At 38.7% G+C, this 17295-nt stretch overlaps 1 protein-coding gene and 1 pseudogene across 1 annotated transcript; both read left to right on the top strand.

Annotated features, from left to right (window-relative positions):
• Window positions 1–1007: 1007 nt before the first annotated feature.
• On the top strand, window positions 1008–2081 carry LOC113053909 (trace amine-associated receptor 13c-like; annotated as a pseudogene).
• Window positions 2082–7850: 5769 nt separating this feature from the next.
• On the top strand, window positions 7851–8917 carry LOC113054829 (trace amine-associated receptor 13c-like). Its single transcript, XM_026220627.1, has one exon. It carries the CDS (start codon window positions 7877–7879, stop codon window positions 8915–8917), a length of 1041 nt encoding a protein of 346 aa, XP_026076412.1. The 5' UTR covers window positions 7851–7876.
• The last annotated feature ends 8378 nt before the right edge of the window (window positions 8918–17295 follow it).

Here is a 17295-nt window from a genome sequence, read left to right as displayed (position 1 = left end):
TATGTATATCAATATGTAGCGTACCCATATATTACACCCCGGGCTTATGTATTAAAAGATTAATACATTTTACTTCCCTAACTTCATAACACAAAACATAACCCAAACAAGATAGCCAAAACAAATCTGCAGGACACCCCTTTGCCCCACGTTCTCAGTACATAATGCTGAAAATGAATGAACGTGATCAATAGATTTTACACTACACTTGATAGTAACAAATTTGATCATCGGCCGAAGACGGGATCCAGGAGCTCTAAACCCAACTGCGACTGAACCAACAATGAGCTCCCCGTTGAATGCCGGCAGGGTCCTTTTAAAGCCCACGCCTCGTCTCCACCACCAATGGTGATCGTACATCCCATCAGCGGGATCCTATCAGATACCAGAGAGAGTAGGAGGGAGGAGAAAGAACACACACACCGCGACACTACAAGAAACAAAGGTCGTAACACCATATGTCACATTCACTTACTGTTGCACTTTCATGAGTTTTCATTCTTTGGACCGGTTCACTTTGTTAGCCTGGTTGTTAATTGTTTTATACCAAGGCTGGTTTATACCAGAATTTACCCTACCATTGTAAGTAGAGTTATAATGTATAGAAATAATAATTAATATTCATAGATTTGTTTGATAAAAAATATATTAGTTGTTACACTTTATTTTAGAGTCCTTTAACTAGTTGCTTATAAGCATGCATATTACTAGAATATTAGCCATTTATTTGTACTAATTCTACATGACCTTATTCTACATCCCAAATCCTACCCAACAGCTAAACCTAAAAACAACCTTACTAATTAAACAGAAAATTAGGAGTTTATTGAGGGGAAAGTCATAGTTAATGGTGAATAAGCATTTCCTTTTCTAAAGTGTTACCTATGGGCTATTAAACAGACTACTGTGTGAATAAATGAATACATACAATAACTTATTAAATGTCATTATGCAGCATCAGAGTGGGCGGTAGATGGGTTGGTCAGTCTGATCCAGACACTGTATAAATGAAAGGACATTAAGGAAAGCAGAACAAAATTCTTAAAGGAGGAGGCTCACACATGGCCTATGAGACAGAGGATCATGAGATTCAATACTGCTTTCCTGCCATCAACTCATCATGTATCAGGGGAAAACGCTCCAGACATGAATCCAATGTCATGTATATGCTTTTTTCATTGCTGTCAGCGTGGACTGTGTTTCTGAACCTGCTGGTGTTCATCTCCATCTCTCACTTCAAGAAGCTTCACACACCAACCAACCTCATCATTCTCTCTCTGGCTGTGGCAGACATGCTTGTTGGACTTGTGATGCCCATAGAGGCCTCGAGGCAGATTGAGATCTGCTGGCATTTTGGGGACACTTTCTGTGGAGTGTTTTTGACAATAACAGGGCTGCTCATTTCAGCATCTCTTTATAATTTGATTTTAATTGCTGTTGATCGTTATTTGGCTGTATGTCACCCTTTACTGTACCAACAAAAAATAACTACAACTAAAACTTTGATTATCATATGTATCTGCTGGATGTGGTCTTCAGCCTACAATATTTCCATCATAACAGATAACGGATATTTTGATCCATCGAGCAGAACACATGGGTGTTATGGAGAGTGTCCCTTTATGACTAACTCTGCCTGGAGTATGACTGATCTGTTCTTGTCTTTCCTATTTCCTTGTACTGTGATTATAATTTTATATCTGAAGATATTTTATGTTGTACATCAGCAAGTGAAAGTTATAAACTCTTTGATGAAGAGTGGTAAATGTGTAACGGAGGGTTCAGCGAAGAGGAAATCTGAGAGTAAAGCTGCCCTGACATTAGGAATCATTGTGAGTGTTTATCTGCTTTGCTATATTCCATACTACATCTTGTCTCTTACAGTGAATACAGTAATTTCTCTCAAAATATTAAGATTTCTAATATGGGTTGTGCATATTAACTCAGGCCTGAATCCTCTGGTCTATGCTTTATTTTACCGTTGGTTCAAAGTGTCAGTTAAACACATATTAACTCTTAAAATATTTCAGACAGCATCCTCTATCATTAACATTTTTACAGATTATAATCAGAGTTTATAATAGATCATAATTGTTGTTATGATCCCCCCCACACACACTTTTTATTCTTTACTGATAAAGCACACACTGATGTTTAAACCATAGATCCTAGTCCTATGTTTTGTTGTTATTGTTCTTGTCATGGCTTTCAGTAGACATAAATACTAACAATAATCAAAAACATTATTTAGCATTGTGTTAGTTCAGGAAGGCCATTTCAGTCGAGCTCACATCAGCTGACAGTTAGCCTAACGTGTACCAATCCAGTCTTGACACCTATCACAAGCAGTCTATTTAAATTCCGACTCTTCAGCGTCTCATCCATCGCAATGCTGCTTGCAATTAACTCAATTAAATATCTTTAGCCAGTTTGTAATTTGAAAACATCATAAATATTTTCAATATCTGAGGAACTCTACTTTTTATTTCACATATTTATTACAATATTCAGTGGAAGATCATCTCAACATCAATAATGCATGCAAAACATGAATAATACCAATTATAATTGTGTTTCCGAATTTTCACCTCAGTGACCTTTCTGACATCATAGTAAAGTGTAAGCCAACTGAACAAAGACAAATCCATGTATATGACAAATCAACCCACTTCCTCGAGAGAAGCCTACACACAGTTACATCTTAATTCTTAAAATAGTTCACCCTGCATCCACTTTGATTGAAATTAGTTTTATAATATCATTCATGATACCTGAAAGACATTAATAAATAAGTAGTTAAATATGCTGTGTACAAGTTCAAGGTAAGCACATTTCATATTTGCACAATTGTTCATATTTGTCTAATAAATGTTTATACTTGCTATTATAGAAATTAATTTTGGTATACAATTATTTTCCCTTCTAGCCAGTTATTTGGTTTATTTTATACTGAATAGGTTCTGTGGAGTAAATTAAACTGTCTGACTTGAACTTGTCACTGAGTTGGGTGACCATTAACAAAACCTATTAATGATTAAAAGAATGTTATCATCCAATCATTATCATTATTTACACAGTCTAATAGTAGTAAATTTATCTCAGTCACACATTCCACATTTTCCTGCAGAATCTAGTGACCAACAGAGCAGTATCAGAGTGGTCACCATAAAAACTATATAATCACTATAATCACAATAAAGACCTCTAAAAAGTATAATTAAGATGTTTGTTATGTCATTTATGACTATTAAGACTTAAAAATCTGCAGGGACTTGGTTAAGGTTTTATTTTCTTTTTCTTTTTTCACATGCTCCTAAACATATTATAGATGTACTCATCTATTCTTAGCAGCAAATGTGATTGAAATGCTAGCACTGTTGTAACACTGTTGTTTTCATATTATTGGTATGGATATAGCAACACACAATGGTAGACAAAAACGAAACAAAAATGAAGGGAACACATGGATTAAACGGTCAGGTCGGGTCTTATTCGGGCAGGTCTTCTGTCACGATCGCTGCTGGAGGGAACATGGAGTGGTAGAATACACAAAATAATCTTTATTAGACCCAAGACACAGGGATAAATCCAACTCAGGAGCTAGGAATGAGGAATGACAAAAACACAACATAGTAGACCTGAGAACAGACTCAAACCGTTTAAAACGATTCAGTTCGATTTAGTGAACTGGATCAAAAAGATCCAGTTACATCAAATGATTCGTTCGCGAACCGGATATCACAAACGGCTTTGTTTTGAGCTCTCTCATAAAAGACACAGAAGAGAAGACAATGCTGAATAAAGTCGTAGTTTTTGCTATTTTTGGACTAAAATTTATTTTCGATGCTTCAAAAAATTCTAACTGACCCTCTGATGTCACATGGACTACTTTGACAGGGGTGCAGATGGGATTTTTTTAACTAGGGGGGAACCAAGCTGTCCAGCAGTCAAAATTTTTCAGTCCAGAAAAATCACCAGCTCAGTCATAGACGAGGTCTTTATTTTTTGTAACAATTCAAAAAAGCAAACTTTCTTATATTTTAGATTAATTTAACACAATCTGAAATATATATATAAAACAATTGTTTTAATTCTCATGGTTACGACTTACATCTTAAGAAAATTTAAAAAATCAGTATCTCAAAAATTTTTATATTCTATTTTGAGGTTGATTAGTTTGGTAAATTTTGATTATAAATACAGGGTACCTCCTGGGCTAGTTTAGAACATGCAACCACAATTATGGGAAAGACTACTGATTTGACAGTTGTTCAGAAGAAGTTCATCAACCCCCTCCACAAGGAGGATAAGCCACAGAAGGTCATTGCTGAAAGGGCTGGCAGTTCACAGAGTGCTGTATCAAAATATATTCATAGAAAGTTGACTGGAAGTAAAAGGTGTGGTAGGAAAAGGTGCACAAGCAACAGGCATGACCACAGCCTTGGGAAGCTTATCATGAAAAGCTCATTAAAGAACTTGGGAGGGTCACAAGGAGCGGACTGAAGCTGGAGTCAGTGCATCAAGACCACACTCAGACGTCTTCAGGAAAAGAGCCAGAGCTGTCACATTCCTAGAACCAAGCCACTCCTGAACCAGAGAATAACGTCTGAAGCATCTCACCTGGGGTAAGGAGAAAAAGAACTGGACCGTTGCTCAGTGGTCCACAGTCCTCTTTTCAGATGAAAGTAAATTTAGCATTTCATTTGGAAATAAAGGTCTGGAGTCTGGTGGAAGACTGGAGAGGCACAGAATCCAACGTCCAGTGTGAGGTTTCTGAAGTCAGAGATGATTTGGGTGCTGGGATGTCTGCTGGTGTTGCTCCATTGTGTTTTATCAAGTCAATGCAGCCATCTACCAGGAGATTTTGGGAGCACTTCCATCTGCTGACAAGCTTTAATGAGATGCTGATTTCCTCTTCTAGTAAGACGATAGCACCTGCCCACAGTGAAAAAACACTTCCAAGTGGTTTGCTGACCATGTTACTGTGATTGTTTGGCCAGCCAACTCACCTGACCTGAACCTCACAGAGAATCAATGGGGTATTGTGAAGAGGAAGAGAAGTAACATCTGACAAACAATACAGAGGAGCTGAAGGCCTCTATCAAAGCAACCTGGACTTCAGTAACGCCTCAGCAGTGCCACAGACTGATCGCCTTCATGCCACTAGAATATAAGAAAGTTTGCTTATTTGGATTAAATTACAAAAAAGAAAGGACTTTTCCATGACATTCAAATTTTTTGAGATGCACCTGTATATGATCACTATGGTTACAGCTATAGGCACAATTGAGGCAGCTACCAGCTATTCGTAGGACCCTGGGGTCACCGTAAAGGGACAAATGTGGCTGGGACATAATTTATAAATGTTTACTCTGAAAAAATATATTTTGTTTATTTTAACAATCCTGGTCATACGTTTCCTTAGCTTTATGGATATTATTAGCCTAAATAAGCTGACTAAATACACAATTTCTGTACCTGTGAAAGGTTATGTAAGCTGGCTTACCTTACAAAAACTAACCATAGCCTGTGGTTTTACTATTGAAATGAATTAATGAATAAATAAATTTATTATATAAAAAAAGCAAACAAAAAAATGGTTTCTGTAATCGTTAACAAATTTACCATGGATTTACTTCTATAACCATAGTTTAACCATGGTATTTGTACAAATATGGTCATAAAAATGGTAATCAATACTAAAAAAAAAAAAAAAAAAAAACTTGTTTAAATTTTCTTTTTGTTGGGGTAATTTAGTTTGGTTTGAGTATTTGCAGAGCGTTTCTGTATTTGTGTTGTGAGCATTTGTAGCTTGTTTTTTGTATATCAATGTGTTGAGTATTTGCAGCACGTGTGCTGTCAAACTGATGAAGAGGTTTTCTTAATTTGTTGGTGCTTTTTCTATTTGAATGTGTTTTGTGAAGTTGAGCTCTCTCGGCCACCGTGCATCACCCCTATTTTGAAATCTTTACCCCACACGTACATACGCAACCATAGCAACAACGATCGCGGAAACAAGCGAAGATGACACACAAGCATATTCAAACAAAAGCCAACATGGATAAGTTGTGTGAAACAACGCAAAATCGTTACTCACCTATCAAAAAGAAACAAATCAACCTCGGCGTCCGATTCAAGCCCTTCTCAATCCTTGAGTTTCTCCCCACCACTGGAAAGCTGGTCTGATATTTAGGCGGGTCCTACCTCTTTATCCGCCATCTCTCTCAATAAAAGCATCAGCTAAATTACTAAATGTAATGTAATATGCGTCCTGTGCACTCAAATTGAGCGCACTCTTCTTGCTATCAGGACAAGACACGCCCCCTTACCGCTGATTGGCTACAAGTGTGTTTTGGGACTCGGTCAGACAAAGCGGTCAAAAGCGTGTTTCAAAAATTGTTTATTACACGTTTAAAGGAGCGGCGGGCCGGGTCGCTTCTACTTAGACTAATGTACATCGTGGAAACTCAGATTAATCCTCTGTTTACCTATAGAACCTTTCATTGAGAAAGTGAGGGGGACGGATCTGGTTACTATGAATCTGGGGGGGTCATGTCCCCCCCATCCCTAGTGCCATCTGCGCGCCTGTACTTTGATGATGTTTTTCTTACCTTTCTGGACATGGACAGTAGCCCTTACACACAGTTTCAATGGAGGGACTGAGAGCTCTCGGACTATATCTAAAATATCTTAAACTGTGTTCCTAAGATAAAATGAGGTCTCACGGGTTTGTAACGACACGAGGGTGAGTTATTAATAACATCATTATGATTTTTGGGTGAACTATTCCTTTAACTCAGTGACCTTGAACGCAACAGACCCGGGTTCAATCCCCACCTAGAACAGCCCCCTTACAACTACAAATAATATGAAGTTCACACATTAACAGAACACAGCATTTAGACTAAAGATCTTGTTAAGAAAAAAGCCTTTTTAGTATGATTATGAACTAGAACTGTTAACAATACTGTTAATGTCCACACAGCTGACAGCTTTACCTGTTATAATTTACTCAAGTTGTGCATGAAATAGATAATGATTTTTTCTCCACTTTTACTTTTTACTTTGTCTCTGTCATTTCAATCTCAACTGTATCAACTGTAGCCTGCTCTTTTAGCAACAATGGTGTTTGGCAGAAACGATGACTGTTTGAAAGTATTTTTTTCCACTAAAACTTTAATATGTCAACATAACAAAATATGTGATTGCAAAACAAGCAGGGGGAAAAGGCATTAGATTGACATTTTTTTATAAATTAGTATGTTGTGGAAAAGTTAATTTCAGTAATTCAACTAAAATTGTGAAACTTGTGTATTAAATAAATTCACTGCACACAGACTGAAGTGGAAAAGTTAATTTCAGTAATTCAACTCAAATTGTGAAACTTGTGTATTAAATAAATTCACTGCACACAGACTGAAGTCTTTTTTTTTTTCTTTTTTTTTAGATGATTTTGGCTCAGATTTAACAAAACCTCCCAATTCACTCATCAACAAATTAGAATATGGTTACATGCCAAACTCAAAACACCTGCAAAGGTTTCCTGAGCCTTCAAAATGGTCTCTCAGTTTGGTTCACTAGGCTACTCAACCAAGGGGTAGACTTCTGATCTGTCAGTTGTCCATAAGACAATCATCGACACCCTTCACAGGGAGGGTAAGCCACAAACATTAATTGCCAAAGAAGCTGGCTGTTCACAGAGTTCTGTATCCAAGCATGTTATTCCTAAATGCATGTTAAATTCACAACACAAAGATGCCTAAAGATCACATCAGTCATATTAAGGTTGAAAGTGTTAAAGGAAAATAATGTCATTATGCAGCATCAGAGGGGGCAGTCTGATCCAGACACTGTATAAATTAAAGGACTTTAAGGAATGCAGAATAAACTCCTAACAGGAGGAGATTCACTCATGGCCTATAAGATAGAGGATCATGAGATTCAATACTGCTTTCCTGCCATCAACTCATCCTGCATCAAGGGAAAACGCTCCCAACATGAATCCAATATCATGTATATGTTTTTTTCATTGCTGTCAGCATGGACTGTGTTTCTGAACCTGCAGGTGATCATCTCCATCTCTCATTTCAAGAAGCTTCAAACTCCCACCAACCTGCTCATTCTCTCTCTGGCTGTGGCTGACATGCTTATTGGACTTGTGATGCCCATAGAGGCCTCGAGGCTGATTGAGATGTGCTGGTACTTTGGGCACACTTTCTGTGGACTGTTTTTGGCAATAACAGGGCTGCTTGTTACAGTATCTCTTAGTAATTTAGTTTTAATTGCTGTTGATCGTTATGTGGCTGTTTGTCACCCTTTACTGTACCCACAGAAAATAACCACGACTAAAACATTAATAAGCATCTGTTTGAGTTGGGTTTTTTCCTCAACTTCTAGCACTGCCTTTGTAATTAGTAATGGTTATTTTAACATTTCAAGCAAAACAAACATCTGTTCTGGAGAGTGTTCTCTTATGGTGAGTTTTGCTTGGAAAGTCATTGATCTGATCTTGTGTTTTATTTTTCCCTGTATCGTTATCATATCTTTATATTTGAGGATTTTCTATGTTGTACATCAGCAAGTGAAAGTTATAAACACCCTGATGAAGGGTGGCAAATGTGTAAATGAAGGTTCAGTGAGAAGGAAATCTGAGAGCAAAGCTGCTCTGACATTAGGAATCATTGTCACAGTTTATCTGCTTTGTTGGATTCCGTACTATATCTGTTCCATATTAGCAGTTTCTTCCACAACCATAAATGTTTTGATGTGGGTTGTGTATATTAACTCAGGTCTGAATCCTATGATCTATGCTTTATTTTACCCCTGGTTTAAAAAGACTGTTAAACTCATCTTAACTCTGAAAATATTTCAGCCAGCATCCTCTCTGGTCAATATTTTTACAGAACATCAATTGTAATTAAACTAATAAAGCCATCATTCTGAGAGCAATTTTACAAAAACTGTTATTGTTATAAAGTCATAAAGGTAAATAATCACAATATTTATAATTTGCACTTTAATATTATAGTTTGTTTCGACTATCATTGCTACTTTACATATCTGATGTACAAAATGTTCAGTTGTCTTGATTTAGCCTAGGAAAATTGAATCTCAAATCTTCAAATAATGGAATAGATGACAAAGATGGATATTATGTACTTTATGCTTCACTTTTATCAGTCATGCTGAATCTATGTTGATATAAATCAAAAACATAATGACAGACACAATGGCTATGTTTACATGCAACCAAATAATCTATTTGTAATTGGATTGATGGCTCAGTCAGACTGAAAAGCCTTCATGTAAACAACTTTAGCGATCTGATTGAGCTCAATCTGAATTAAATTTCAATCGAACTGAAGCGGGTGGTTTATTCCTCTTCTAATATGTTTGAGAGTGCATGTAAAACCTTGATTGGATTGAAACCCGAAACTTTAAGAATGACAATGATGCCGAAATAACATTATGACGTATGACACACGGAACGAGCTGCTCTTCCTTTTATAAATAAAGTGTTGTATAAATGTGTGTCCTGTCATAAAATTCTGTGAATTGGAGCAGGACATCTGGTTTTGGGTAATCATCCACAGGCAACACATGAGTCTTTTTTTTTTTTTTATTATTTGGTGTGATAAATACGAGCAGCACAATAATTTATTTGTATATTTATCCATAAATGGATAAATATGAATTCTGCTGTGAGAGTGGTTTTTATGTGCAAACACTGAGAAACTTTATATTATCTATATGTCACTTTCACTATTTGTGCAGAATGCGCATGTAAAAAAAAACCTGCACATCAGCCCGATCACTTATCTAGCGTTCATGTTAACATTACATACAGATTCATCAAATGGAATGAATTCAGTCCGATTGAACCAAAAATGTGCATGTAAACATATCCAAAGAGGACAGTGAATTAAAACTTTGTGTAAGTGTCAAGTATATTATGGTGGTCCATCACAAAGAGAATAATTAAAATGGCTAACAGTACACCTTAGATTAAAATATCTGAAACAAAGTAACTTCAGATTCATCCAAAAGGGATGAAATGGGTGGAGCTACACACAAAGGTAAAGCCTACTTTAGTTTTCTAACTTTTCAAGTAAGTTGAAGTAATATTTGTTTCATATAAACTGATTTGAATAAATTAATACTGTAACTCCTGCACATCACCTCATGTAGGCTGAATTTTTATGATTCAAATGAATGCTAAAATTAAATGCAAACCATTCTTTGACTAATTAAATAGTTATGACAGCTAACACAATTTTCATTTTATTTATTATTTAAGTTTATACGCCTCTTTTGGATTATTTTAGTGGACTGATTGTCCCACTTTACAACGTGGCACTAAAACCTGTGCACTTAGTAACTAGATGTGTACATAGTATGTTACCACAGTGTAAGTGGTTGATGTCTAGAATGTTAAACATTATATTAAGTGGACAATTGCTGAGGAGTTACCATGCAAGTACACTGGTTTTACAATAGTGCACCAACTTCTCCCACTTTACATATCTCTAAACCAGGGGTAGGCAAGTTCAGTCCTAGATCCAACCCTGAAAAAAAAAAAAAAAAAAAAAAAAAAATCTCACCTGCCTGTAGTTTAGTAATCCTGAATGGATTGATGAGCTTGTTCAGGTGTGTTTGATTAGGGTTGAAGCTTAACTCTGCGGCTCTCTAGGACCGAACTTGCCTACCCCTGCTCTAAACCTACCACTCTCCACCTCCTGGATCCCATTTTTTGTTTGCTTATGATTGTTTTGCACCTTTAATGAATGATTGATGCACTTCAGGATCATATCCGCATTTTGCACAGGCGTTAACAGCACCCTCAGGTGCACATTCAGGGTTTTTCCTACATTAAAAATTTTTTGGCGGCCGCCAAAAAATTTTTTGTCCCGCCAAAGCCTTATTTGATCTGTAATTGGGTTTTGTGAGTGAAGCAGGCTACTGACGGAGTGACCCCCGCGCGGGCACTCCCCGTCTTCAGTTCTGTTTTTGCTCTCTCCCTCACATCAAAATCAGCTGATCCCAGGGTCGTCGCTAGTGGGGTGAAAGGTGATGACGATTATAGGGGCACACGGCTTTGGGGGTGTTCCCAGGCGGCAAGGAAGTCGACCGGAAGTTGAAGTCGGCCGCGCGCTGCCATCTTGTAGCAGAACTTCACTTGCGTTAGCATTCCCATTGACTCCCATTCATTTTGGCGTCACTTTGACAGCGAATAACTTTACATCTGAGGCGTTTAAAGACTCCGTTTGTCCATTATTTATTTTTAAAGATACATGACAATGTATAAAGGGCTCCATTACCTTCTGTGTTACATTATGGCCCCGTAGAAACAGTTTTTGTAAAAATAGGCTAACGATTGCGTCATAACCACTCTGCATTACCGTACAGACAGGAGGAGAAGCTCGAAGGTAATTAACTTAATATGACGTACTGGCGTTACATTTTAGAATACTATACAAAATAATTAATCAGAATACTTACTCCTGCTCACTCGTGCCAAAGAACTCCCCGCTTAAGCTAGCCGTCTCTGCAAGATTAATGATGGCAGTTTGCACGCACAGCTACTAAAACATTTACATCTGTCAGACAGGTTGCTGACGTCGTCAAGCTTCGTTTGAGTCGAAACGGAAGTGCTAAAAAACGCTGAAAATGGGCTTCACTTATCTCAATTGAGTTCCAATGGGGTCGCTGTGTCCATTTCTTTTACTGTCTATGGGTGTCCCAGGCGATCTCAACCGTCTGGCTGAGGCCAGCCTAAAAAGACATTCAGGACAGTTGACAGGCCACTGTTGCTTGTGGTCACAAAAGCTTACCGTTTTTAAGCCTTGCCACTTGCTGATTTAAACAATAAAAATAGTTTAAAGCACTGAAACACAAGACGCGGAAAAGCTCAACAGAGAAGCTATTACTCGCGCGCTATGTTCGGTTAGCGCCAGTGTTTGGAATAACGGCGTTTAAAAGAACGGTGTTAGGTAACGACGTTATTTTTTCAGTAACAGGGTAATCTAACTAATTACTTTTCCCGTTGTTACAACGCCGTTACCATTACTGAAAGTTAAATGCGGTGCGTTACTATGCATTGATTTAATAAACTATGCAATCCGAATGCATCCCTGGCTCACACAGCGAGTGTGGAGGTGGGTTAAAAATGAGATAAGCGATTATGACTGGCTAAGGCAGAGTCATGTGTTTCATGGTAGCCAATCAGAGCCAGTGTCTTTACACACATGCCGGCACACGCGCCAGCGCCAGCGGCGCCAAACACACACACACAAACACACACGCAACAGCTACACAGAGATTCGCAGCAGCAGCAGAAATGGCGAGATAGGAGCAATCCGATGAAAAGTTGGCATTTTCATGGTGGAGATATAAGCGCTACTTCAAATTCATTGTGGTCAAAGGCAAGAACGTGCATGTAATGTGTACATGTAATGTGTGACACACTAATCTACAAAGCTAGTGGCCCATGACGTGCAATAAATATCGAAAGTTATGTACAAACACCTGTCTGTTCTACTCATCTACTCAGTTCTTGTGAAAACTGCTAAAAAAAAAAAAATCTTTGACATATAGCAACTTTTTTTTAAAAAGAGTAACGCAAATAGTTACTTTCCCTGGTAACGAATTCCTTTTATTATAGAGTAATTCAGTTACTAACTCAGTTACTTTTTGGAACAAGTAGTGAGTAACTATAACTAATTACTTTTTTAAAGTAACGTTCCCAACAGTGGTTAGCGCTCGAGAGAGTGGCGTCACTGAACCGAGCTCTCCTTTGTGAAGTTCTCCTCGAACTTCCTCCTGCACCTGAACAAACAAATACAAATCGCAGTTTAAACAAACAGAAAAGGATGTTAAAGAGCCCAATTCAGCACCGCGGTGTTCTGGTGTTCAGAGCTCATGCAGAGAGAGGTGTCTCAAAATGCCTGAACACTGAATTTGCCTTATTTTGCTCTTGTACCGTCAAATACAAATACCGTCAAATTCATACCGTCTTGGAAAGTATGTTCGAAAAAAACTGTTGGTTATGTCTAAAGTGAAAGTAAAAAGTTTAGAAAAAAAATTGACGTATTATATTGGATGGATTCATCGTCTCTTAAAGTGACCGCGCATAATTTAGCTATATATATCTGCTGTAATGTTAATCCAAGAAAATGAAAGAAAGAAAATCACACACTGCTCTTGACTGAATTACTTAGTAGTTTTACCAAGAATTTATGCACAGTCAAACCAGCAATTATTCAGACACAAGATATATTTTTTTTACTAGTAGGGGCAGGACACCATACTACATTTATGCAGGTGAGTATAGCAAAATAAAGTGAACTGCGACATATTATACCCCAAAATTCTTCATACAGTGGACCACTAGTGAAATTGATTAATAATAATAATAATATTGATAATTATAATAATAATAAAATTGGGACCAAAAATTATTCAGCACCTTATAAAAAAAAAAATTCTATACAGTTATGAAGTGTTTTGTTTGTGTGTGTGTGTGTGTGTGTGTGTGGACAAATATTTTGCCGCGTCCTAAAAGCCAGGATTCCCACACAACATATATATATATAGAGAGAGAGAGAGAGAGAGAGAGAGATTTATTTTTATTCAGGGTATCATGAAATTATTGTCTTTCAGGAATTTACAGGTATTGTACATTATTGTGCATGGTTATTTTAGTAAATATAATTTAATTAGACAAAAAATAAAATAAAATAAATGTTACTTCTTTTTATAAAAAAAAAAAAATGGAAAACTCATGAATGAAAGATTCTAAAGCCCCAGTATTGAAAAAGGAACTACAAAACATATATACAAATCTGTTTTCACTAAGGAACAATTTGTTTTACCCCAGTTCCCTTTTAGTCGGTCATGTTCTACGTTATGTAAAAAAGAGACTGACGAATGGGATCTTGCCCGAGAGCCCAATCACCTTCGAGTGGTTACAAAACAAGCCAATGGTACACAGAGTACCTTGGTCTGTGGAACTTGCATCGCGAGCTCCACCCCGCAGAGTGGGTATAAAAGGAGCAGTGCAAGCAACTCGCATTCAAGCTTTCACTTTGGAGCCGAGCACATTGCTTGCTGCTTTCACCGGAGTGTTTACACGCGAGTCAGCTGGTGTTGGTGTGAAGGTGTGATTCAGCAGTTCATCTGGGTTTCCTGCAGTCAGCTCCTGCATTCCCGCTTCAGCACCAGTTAAAGAGCTTTTTCTCTCACTAAAAGAGTAAACAAGTTGAAATTGCATCTTTTTAAAGAAGACATTTCGCCTGTGTGTTTCTGGGTGTGGTCGATAAATCTCTCCTCGTGACGGCCACGATCGCTGTCACGTGTCTGGGCTTTCAGCATGCTGAGACTGCGTTTGTGTATGACTCATGTTCTCATTGCGGGGACATGACCATCTCTGCGTTAAGATCGAGACTCGATTATCTTAAAAGGTATAGAGTTTCTCGTAAGAGGGCTACTTCGGGTGGTGGCCAGGGTGATCTGAGGATTACCGTGTGGGCTTCCCCCGACGAGCCAGCCTCCTCGGGCCACACCCCCTCCATATTTACTTTACTCCATATGAGACCGCTTTAGCACTGGCTTCACGACCGAGTCCTGAGATGGGTATGGCAACATGGCACGCTCCAAGTGACTGTCACTCCGGCCTCCCTCCGAACCTTCACCCTGTTGTTGGACGTCTCGTTTCTACAGGTTGGTGTTCCCCTAGAACCTGTGTCCAGACATGTTGTGGTGTCAACATATGCTTCTGCCAGGGGCTGGGGTGCCATGTGCAACAGGCATGCTGCATCAGGCTCCTGGACAGGCCCCCGAATTCAGTGGCATGTCAATTGCCTCGAGTTTCTAGCAGTATGGCTTGCTCTGCACCGCTTCAGTGCCCTGCTGAAGGACAAGCACGTTGTGGTCCATACAGACAACACTGCAACTGTCAGGGCGATCTATGATCCTGTCGCATGTCGCAGCTCACTCGCCATCTCCTTTTGTGCAGTCAGAAGCATCTGAGGATTTTACTCCTCGCGACAGCCCCTCCCTGGCCAATTCTTCTGAGGAAAGTCGTTCTTTCTCTTCAAGCTCGTTTTATTTTTCAGGTGCGTTCGCACCGCATCGAGTTAAAAAAATCTCAACTTTTCAGAATGCCGCAAGCGCACCACAGGTCATTTAGCTTCCTCACCTCTTCCTTAACAACGGTGAAAGCTCAGCCAAGATGAAGGAACAGCTGATAGCTGAATGTGGATTTTTAAATTAATTTAGTAGCAGAGCTACTGCAAGCAGTTTTTTAGTGCTGCGAATCCATTTATCCATTGCTGAAATTTTCACGTCTTCATGGAGAGAGTAGGTCATGATTGCCTAGCAACGTTAGACTCCTCAGGAGCGCAAGTGCCCGAAGGCTTTGGGAAAAAAATCAGAAAGCGGCGTGCCTAGCATTTTCCACGCGTTTTTAGACTCAATATGTGAACGGCCCCTTACAGTATGAAAACTCCCACTTAATACAAAGAGTGACGATGGCAGAGACAGTAAAATGCTCCAAAGTGTGGTTATACTTCACTAGTTGATGCAGACAATGCTGGTTGTCATAAGTACTACAACATTTTTGCATGTAAGGGCGGAAACACAAGCAATCTGTCAAAGCATCTTTCAAAAGTGCATTATGTGCAGACAGAGAAATGCAAAGTTTTCGACTGCCTAACACAACACAAAGTAACACAACACAAAGTACCGATAAGAATACTGTTAAAGTACCGGACCGTTAAACAGTATCAGTAAGAGTAGTAATACCGTTAAAACCTTAACGATACCCATCCCTAGCTGGCGCCTCACTAACAGAAATTTGTATAACTGCGGGCTGAGCGACACCTAACATATTTGCAAGATTTTATAATCACCGTGTAGAGCTCGTGTCCTCCTGGTTACTCACCCATTTGGGCCAGTAAGGACGTGCTTGGTGTCAATAAGCTTGCTGCACCATTCCACTCCATGGACTGGGTGTGTGCGCTATTCCCTTCAGGTGAGTTCCTCAGTTCAGAACCCTGGGTTCTTCCAGCACTGCTGATGTCCAGCAATTGTGTGCATGCCCTTTCGGTCAGCCCTGTGTGGGACTAGGTGCCTCCATGTGTTGTGATACCCCTTTTTGGGCAGTCCCATGTGTGTAAATCTCTTCGTAGCATGTGTGTTTCCCTCTGTCATTGAATCTTCTATCCTGCGGGCCTGGGTACCTCAGAGGTCATGTGTATCACCACCTTTTGGTTGATACCTGCCTTTGTAAGTCGTTCTACGAGCAGGCAGCCTGCTAGCATACGTCCAGCTGGAATATGCTACCCAGTGTATTCTGTGTAAGCTATAGGCCCTCACTCGTGCTGGCCTTACGACAGGGTGTTATCACTCACACGGGTCACTGGAAGACAGCCACGTTGCATTTTGTAAGGGACCACATGCGTCAGTCTCTTTCTGACATAACGTAGAATGTGAACAACTGAAAGGGAACGTCTCATTTACGTATGTATGGGCTGCCATCCAGTGGAAAACCTGTGAGCTGAGCAGCTAGCAGCTCCTAAATGTTTTACCCTGTCATGTGTTTGTCATGGTGGATGGCACACAATGCTTTGTGTAAAATTAAGCAGTTGGACACTGCAATGTCCAGGAAGTGCTGTTAAATTGTTATGTACCACTTCCGTGTTTTACGGTGCACAAACTTTGTTCTGAGCATCTTGTTGGAGTTTAAAAAAATAGAAGCATGTGTTACAAACTCACTATATATTACTAAAATATTTGTAATTATAAAGCAAATTATTAGAGCAAAAAAAAAAAGAAAATTGGATGAATATAATTATTAATAATAAGACACTATTAACATGACTATATGCATGGAACCGTTCAGAAAAATTTGGGCACAAATGGGTTAATATGTAAGATTACAGTATAATGCACACATACACATTGCCTCTTGTACATCCCTGGGTATCTTAATATTTAAGAATACAGTGTCTACACTGTAGCCTACAGGTTGAAAACCACTGGCATAGGTCTTAAATAAGGTGTCTAGAGACCACATAAGTCACATCAAGGTTGAAAGTGTTGGATCAAAATAATATAAATCAAACACATATACATCATGTAAAATCACAGGAATTCAGTTTTATGTCTTTAAGTTTTGCCTCTTAATATTGGCTATTTGACTGCCAAGGTTGAAACTACTGGAAGAAAATTATGTCATTGTTCAGCATCATTGTGGGTGGTAGATGGGTTGGTCAGTCTGATCCAGACACTGTATAA

Source organism: Carassius auratus, chromosome 35, assembly GCF_003368295.1.
Source record: "Carassius auratus strain Wakin chromosome 35, ASM336829v1, whole genome shotgun sequence".
Taxonomy (NCBI): domain Eukaryota; kingdom Metazoa; phylum Chordata; class Actinopteri; order Cypriniformes; family Cyprinidae; genus Carassius; species Carassius auratus.
The sequence above is the reverse complement of the archived record's forward strand: the minus strand, read 5'-3'. Positions and strand labels throughout refer to the sequence as shown.